Source organism: Euphorbia lathyris, chromosome 3 (genome assembly GCF_963576675.1).
Source record: "Euphorbia lathyris chromosome 3, ddEupLath1.1, whole genome shotgun sequence".
Taxonomy (NCBI): Eukaryota; Viridiplantae; Streptophyta; class Magnoliopsida; order Malpighiales; family Euphorbiaceae; genus Euphorbia; species Euphorbia lathyris.
Genome location: NC_088912.1, coordinates 73,899,691 through 73,907,815, shown reverse-complemented (window position 1 = coordinate 73,907,815; position 8,125 = coordinate 73,899,691). Strand labels below are relative to the sequence as shown.

General features: G+C 31.5%; 1 protein-coding gene across 1 annotated transcript; it reads left to right on the top strand.

Annotated features, from left to right (window-relative positions):
* The first annotated feature begins 473 nt into the window (after positions 1-473).
* On the top strand, positions 474-6,771 carry LOC136223686 (terpene synthase 6, chloroplastic-like). The gene is made up of 13 exons (XM_066011809.1): positions 474-610; positions 772-821; positions 918-1,209; positions 2,315-2,495; positions 2,588-2,796; positions 2,880-3,000; positions 3,278-3,375; positions 3,460-3,784; positions 4,445-4,543; positions 4,653-4,868; positions 5,718-5,859; positions 5,958-6,203; positions 6,282-6,771. Exons 1-13 carry the CDS (start codon positions 523-525, stop codon positions 6,588-6,590), a joined length of 2,376 nt encoding a protein of 791 aa, XP_065867881.1. The 5' UTR covers positions 474-522; the 3' UTR covers positions 6,591-6,771.
* The last annotated feature ends 1,354 nt before the right edge of the window (positions 6,772-8,125 follow it).

The window sequence follows — 8,125 nt, the reverse complement described above, 5'->3', positions numbered from 1 at the left end:
ATGCGAAATATGTATTGTACACGTCTTAGATTGTTATTACATAATTTATAAAATAGATTAAAAATGAAGTTTTTATTTGCTAAACTATAAAATTTGTCTTCTCTAATATTAGAACTGCATATCCCAACCTTGATCGTTTTACCTTTTTAAAAACATATATAATACAATTTCTGCATTTAACTTATTTTTTTTTGCAATCGAGTGATTAATTGATTAAATTATACGCAAGTTTAGGGAGTTAATTGAAAGTTTTATACAAGTTCAGAGAGCTAATTGAAAGTTTTATACAAGTTCAGAGAGTTATCCACATACTTTGAAACCAATCAAACTTTTTGGATAAGTAATGGGGCAAATGATGTATTAAGCTTTTTAGTTTGGTTGCATGTAATAAATATTAAAATAGAAAGTTGGGTGTCGTTTGGAGGTTTTATGGAGAGTTTATATATAAATGTTAGTGCAACCAAAGTTTTAACACATCAATATCTTCTCTTCTCTTCTACTCTCTTGTAATATACAATAAAAATGTTAGTATCTCTATCCAGTCCTTCTCTGAGCACACCCTCCACCTCCTCCGAGCATGCCATAACCACCAGCATCCATGCTCCCACTGGTATTTTTGGAAATAAAACTCATCTTCTTTATCTTTCTACTTAATAAAGCTTCCTTTTCTTTCTTGCTTTCATATGATTTTTTTTTTAAAAATTCATATAAACTAAAATTTAATATTTTATTATGATATATTTGATGATAATGACATTAGCCGTTTAACAGATGCGCCTTTGAAATTGAGGAAGATGGATAATGGGAAGGTGACATTATTAGTAAGAAGACAAACTCACTTTTATTATTATTATTATTATGATAATTACTTAGTTTTTGTCTGTGTTGATTAATTGAGTAAGAAATGTATGTGACAGGACGTAAATTTAAAAAAAATGGGAGATGTAGTGAGGAAAAATATACCTTTACTTGGTAGTGCTTCTTCCTATGATACTGCTTGGGTTGGAATGGTAGCTTCTCAAAATTCATCAGAGCCTGAACCATTATTTCCAGAATGTCTGAAATGGATAATGGAGAATCAACATCCAGATGGATCATGGTCTCTCTATCCTTCTCATCCTCTTCTTATTAAAGACTCTCTTTCTTCCACTCTCGCCTGCCTACTTTCTTTGCATAAATGGAATTTGGCCCCCAAGCTTGTCCATACTGGTACACTTTCACTCTATCTCTATACATTTCTACCAATTAAATAGAAAAGAGAGGACAAATTCTAAATTTCTCCCTAACAAAATTATAAATATATGCTTAAGACTTGAAGCCTATAGAATACAAGCACACCTTACCATGTATTGAAATTTAATCAGTACATGAGTTTGTCACGATTCGAACCTTTGATCACTTGGGACTTTGATATTATGTCATGGAATCAATTGAACTAAAAATTTAAGCTAGTAGTTATAGATTCAACAATAGTTTTTATATTAATTTTGACGGATTATAGGTTCATGAACAATATAAATAAACTCGATTATAATTTTCATAAACATGATCGTTAGCAAGTTTGGTTCGATTTTTTTTTTACTATTAATAGTATTTCTATAAAGGGGAAAGGTAAAACAATGTATTTTTTGTGTAAACTTTAGTTTTGTATGTTTTAAAACTATTTAATTTTTTATTAATTTTTTTTTCAAATGAATATAATTAATAAATTGTTCACAAGCGAAATTCATAAATAAATTTAACAACCTTTTGGCAAGGAGGTCGTGAACAGTTTACGAACAAGATATTAGACTCGAGTTTAAACTTATTAATTTTCTAACAAGCCAATCATAGCAGGCAAATATCAACCGTCTATAAAAAAAAAAAAAAAAGAATAATTCTTATATATTACATGTGACATTATTCTTTCTTTAGATAACCTAAAGAATTACAAACACATGTCATTCTATAATTTATTGCAATTCAACTATAAATAGTCTTACTAGGAATTGAATGGTCAACTTTTTAGTCCAAAATACTGTATGAAATATCACTTCACTTCATATATAATTTGATGCTTTTAATCAATTAGTTCAAAAATGACGTATGAATTGGTAATTTCACAGATGATTATCTTGTCAAGTTAATTTATTGATCCTTTATCCGAATTCAAAATCTAGCAACATGAAGGAATTAATTAAATTTGAACACATAAATAGGTTTTCCATGAGCATTTGATAATCACAAAATGACCCTTTTTTTATTGTATTATATTAGTTTATACCCAGAAGACAAATCTAATTAAATATGATGACTGTATGTGCATGGTAAATAGGGCTGGACTTCATCGCAACTAATCTATGGGCAGCCACAGACATTCGTCAACGATCACCTATGGGGTTTGACATCATATTTCCAGGCATGATTCACCAAGCCATCGACTTAGGCATCAATCTTCCTTTCAATAACTCTTCAATTCACAACATGCTCTCCAACCCACATCTCCATATCACAAGGCATTAATCAATTTACTTTTTTAATTACTAATTTGTACTAGTTAACTTAATCATGATTAATTTATCATAATTAATTTTTTTTAAAACCGCAGTTTGGAAGAAGGAAAAACAAGCCATCTAGCATATTTTGCAGAGGGATTGAATAGATTAAACGATTGGAAACAGCTTCTGCAATATCAAAGAAGCAATGGCTCACTCTTCAATTCACCATCTACTACTGCTGCTGCCGCTATTCATATTGGTGACGAAAAATGTCTCCATTATTTGAAATCTCTAATCAAACAATTTGATAATGGTGCTGGTATGATCATAATTAATCCTTTCTTTTCTTCTTAATTAGTATTATTACCTCCAATTAAACTCTCATATTTTTCTTTGTTTCAGTTCCTACACTTTATCCTCTGGATGTGAATACCAGAATAAATATAATCGACATTTTGGAAAAGTTTGGGATCCACAGATATTTCACCGACGAAATTACAAATCTACTAGATGATACATACAGGTGACTCATCCTCCCGAATTTTAAAAAAAAATTGGGATATCATTCAAAATTAAATCACATCTCATTTTTACCTTTCCGTAAAATTCGTCAGTAAATTTAAGGAAATTTCGTCGTTCTTGCGTCGGTATATTGCATGCGTCGGTAAATTTCGTCGCCATTTAAATTCTGTTTTTAAAGAAGCTAAGTGAAGATACTTAAAACTAGCTGATAATAGGTGAAAGTAGCTGAAAACATTATTAGTTCCAATGTAGATAATTAATTTCTAATTGGTGAACAGATCTTGGATGGAAGGGAATGAAGAAATATTTTTAGATCCTGGAAGTTGCGCAATGGGGTTTCGGCTTCTGAGAAAGCATGGTTATGATATTACTTCAGGTATTATCTCCAATTATACTAAAAAATTTTCACAGATTTGATCAATTTATACAAATTAATACTTATGTATAACTTTGGAAACAGATTCGTTGGCAAAGTTTGAGAAAAAAGAGATTTTTTACCATTCAGCTAGTGTACATGAAAGTGATACCAAGTCCATTCTTGAGTTATACAAAGCTTCCCAAATGAGAATTTTGCAAAATGAACCTGTTCTTGATAGAATTTATGGTTGGACAAGCATTTTGCTCAGAGATCAGTTAGTGAAAGGGTTAATTGAAAACAAGAGTTTGTCCGAAGAGGTTAATTTTGCTTTGGGACATCCATATGCTAATTTGGATAGACTTGAAACCCGCTCTTATATTGATAATTACAATGCACATGACGTCCCACTTCTTAAGACATCGTATAGGTACGATACGTCTGACTATTATTTACTATTTTACTGTTTGTCGCCTAATAACTATCAATAACTGTTTCTCAATTCTAATAAAACATTTTTATCCATACTGCTTGAAGTAAACCAACCAAAAGAAGCTATAAAAAGTAGAATCAAACGCACCTTATATCATTAGTATTTTATAGTTATGCAATTTTACTCTCATCATTTTTGTCATAGTTTAATTATATCACTTTTTTATAAAAAGAAATTTTGTTAGTAAATCGGTCAAGGTTACCAAATTGAAATTGGTCGATAATGTTTGTCGGTATTCACTTACAAATGGGTAAAACTGAGTTAGAAGAATATAATGAGGGTAAAATTGCACTCCAAAAAAAATTAATGGTATATTTGTACTTTCCCATAGATGTTAAGATTATTTTTAATTCTTATACATATTTTAATCATTTCAATTTAATATGCTAATCACAAACGTGACTCATTTCCTGATGATGCATTGGATCATATAAAAATATGTATATATTTTGGATAGGTTTGACCCTTTGGCAAATTCAATATGGAAATTTTATTTTATATCTATTTAATTTTTTTTTTTTTTGACTTAATGTTATATAAATATATATTAGATACACACCTTGATAGTAAAATACTAAAATAATTATATTTTACTAGGTCTTCCAATATTGATAACAAAGATTTGTTGACAATTGCATCCCAAGATTTTAACATGTGCCAAGCCATGCATCGCAAGGAACTTGATTATCTTGAGAGGTATTGTTATTATTATTTGAATCGTCATTTATTGACTCTTATTCTTATATATATTAAAAAACAAAATTCGATTTGATGATAATAATTTGTATATTATAATAAAGAGCAGGTGGGTGAAAGAATACAAATTGGACACTCTGAAATTTGCAAGGCAGAAGACTGCCTATGGTTTTTTTACAATTGCCGCAATACTTTCAGATCCTCAGCACTCTGATGCTCGAATCTCATGGGCACAAAACACTGTTTTTGTCACAATTGTCGATGATTTCTTTGACTATGGAGGTTCAATGGAGGAACTGCATAACCTTATTGACCTTCTTCACAAGTACACATTTAGCACTTCCTCTTATTATTATTATTATTATTATTTCCGTATATATTCAATTTTGCACGTATATAACACGACCCGCCAATCTGTTTTAACACCCCCTAAATTCGTGCAAATATTATCAAATTAAGCCAAAAGGAATGTAATATAAACATAGAGTTTATAAACTTAGGTAGGGGTAGGGATAGGGGTCACGGAGGGTCCGTCAACTCCCGGGGAAAATAATAATCATAAAAGCATATCCGATGAAAGTATCTGCCGCTAAAAGTAAATATTCGTCGGTAATGTTATTATATCCAGAATTGTCACAGATTTGATATCACGAAGAAATTGGCGACGGTATTTTCTGTTATCTCTTAGAACCAATTGCACCAAAAGGTTTAACACACAAAAATAACTTTATTATTACATCTAACAGTTTAATCCTACAGAATCTATAAGTTCAATAACTTTTTTTCCAATTAACCCCCAAGTATTTGGTTATGCTCCGCACTCCAAGTAACCCAAATATTCGTCAGTAATGTTTTTTTCTCCAGAATTGGTTACAGATTTGGCGACGATATTTTCCGTTATCTCATAGAAACAATTGTGCACCAAATGTTGAGGCACAAGAATAACTTTTGTTATTACATCTAACAGTTTAATCCCACAGAATTTGGAAGTTCAATAACTTTTATCCAATTAACCCCTTTTGTTCTGCCCCGCACAACCATTCGAACATAAAGAGCTGAATTACTCTCGCTAAAAAATGTCCGCAGTAGATTTATTTACTTATTTCTTAGTTTTAATTTCTTCTTTTATATATGAATATATGAAAATAAACTGAATAGAAACAAACAAATACAGATGGGATGATCACTTAACGATTGGATTCAAATCTGAAAAAGTGGAGATAATATTTAATGCAATGTATGGCACAATCAATCAACTTGCCGCCAAAGCCAGATTACAACAAGGCCGATGTGTTCGAACTCACTTAGTTAATTTAGTAAGTGATTCCAAAATACTTTCTCTAATTTTAATTCCTAATATAAATAGCTCAATTACTTTCCTCTAAATTAAAAATATTTGATTATGTATATGCAGTGGATATTAGTGATGAAAAATATGCTAAAGGAGGCAGAATGGGCAAGATACAATTTGGTCCCTACAATGTACGAGTACTTAGCAGCTGGACATATAACTATTGGGCTAGGACCTGTGCTTCTGATTGCACTTTATTTCATGGGGTATGAACTTTCTGAACATGTTGTAGCAAGTCAAGAATACAATAGTATTTATTTACATGTCAGCATCATTGCCCGGCTTCTAAACGATCGCGTCACGGTTAAGGTACATACTATCGAAAGTATAATTATACCCTTAGCATTTGTTGATCATACATTGTTTTAACACAATGTTGTATTGCAGAGAGAAAGTGCAGAAGGAAAATTGAATGGTGTGAGTTTATTGATGGAACATGGCCGAGGAGATGTTGATGAGAAAACGAGTATGAAGGAAGTAGAAAGACTAATTGAGAGTCATAAGAGAGAATTGTTAAGGTTAGTTGTGAAGAGAAAAGAAGGTAGTGTTGTCCCTAAAAGCTGCAAAGATCTAGCTTGGAGAGTTAGCAAGGTTTTGCATCTTTTATATATGGATGATGATGGATTTACATGTCCAGTTAAGATGGTTAATGCCACGAATGCTATTGTTAATCAGCCACTCCTTTTAACTCCTTAGCCCTATTTCTTTTCAGCGACGAATGTATCAGCGACGAATCGAGACTTATCTTTCGTTTGTATATTTTACCTTTTCTGCTATCAATCTGTCAATTGATGTATTTGGAAGAGATTTCAAACTGTAAAGATTGAAATTGTATTATATAATCACAAATATATAAGATGTTTGGAGATTATCATCGTCTTTTGTGAATTATCAAACAATTGAAAATAAAATGAAATAAATAACACAATAAATTCAAGTGGTTCGGCCAATTCATGCCTACTTCCATGAGTAAGGAGAAACTTTTATTATTTGACCAACCAAGACCAATATATTAACAAACTTCTCTTTAACTATTATATCCAGATTACTCCTCTCCTCTGGCAGTCCAATCAAGTCGTTACACAACTCAAACTTGGTAGATGATGTATGTTTACTGAACATTTCAGCAGGATTCTGAGAAGTATGAATCTTTTTAGCTAAAAAATTTCTGGCAATCATAACTTCTCGAACAAAGTGATACCGTATGAATATACTTTGTTCTTTCGTGAAACATCTTATCTTTTGTTAAATGTATAATGTATTCAATGTCACAATTAACCTACACAACCTCTTGCTTTGTTGCAAGTTGACCAAGAAAATTTTGGGGCTAATGTCATATTATTTGGGCATTGAAGTTAACTAAAGTGATGAAGGTGTCTTTTTTATCTCAGAAGTCATATGCAGAAGCTATTTTAAAAGAATTCAAGATAGATAAATGTAATTCAGCTTCTACGCCAGTGGATTGTCAAAGCATGATGATGAAGAAAAGGTGAATCCAACTTTGTTTAGAAGGTTGGTTGGAAGGCTGAGATTTTTGACATGTACAAGGCCATATATCTTATATGGAGTTGGACTCATTAGTCGTTATATGGAGGTTCCAACTTTAACTCATATGGAGGCAGCAAAACGAATACTTCGATACATCAAAGGTACACTGGATTATGGTCTATTTTACTCTTCCCAGAACAATTTCAGATTGTATGGATTCAGTGATACAACTGGTTTTGTGTTTTTTTATGGGAACTGTTGTTTTTGCTTAGATTTCTAAGAAACAAGCAATTGTTACACTTTCAACATGTGAAGCAGAGTATGTTGCAGCAGCTTCTTGTGTTTGTCATGCAATATGGTTGAGACGGATGTTAAAAAGTTTGAAGTTTGCTCTAGATGGAGCAACTGATGTTTTTGTTGATAATAAGTCAGCTATTGCATTGGCTAAAAATCCGAGCTTTCATGATAGAAGCAAACACATTGACACCAAGTATCACTTTACTAGAGAATGCATTGGAAGGAAAGAAATTCAACTCAAGCATGTACCATCCAAAGATCAAGTTGCTGATATTTTTACTAAAGCTTTGAAGTTGGAAGATTTCAGCAGATTGAGAGCTGTTCTTGGTGTTACTAAGGGATAAAAAAATTATAAGTTTAAGGGGGTGTGTTGAAATAATGAACTTATAATTAATAGTCTTTAATTTGGTTCAGTGTATTATCCAAGAGTCATTTCTGTATCTGTA

Bases quoted from the DNA above. Each gene is read 5' to 3' on its own strand.
- LOC136223686 (XM_066011809.1), top strand. From the start codon at position 523: ATGTTAGTATCTCTATCCAGTCCTTCTCTGAGCACACCCTCCACCTCC. The intron at 1,210-2,314 runs GTACACTTTCAC...CATGGTAAATAG, and splicing joins CCCCAAGCTTGTCCATACTG to GGCTGGACTTCATCGCAACT. The intron at 3,001-3,277 runs GTGACTCATCCT...ATTGGTGAACAG, and splicing joins CTACTAGATGATACATACAG to ATCTTGGATGGAAGGGAATG.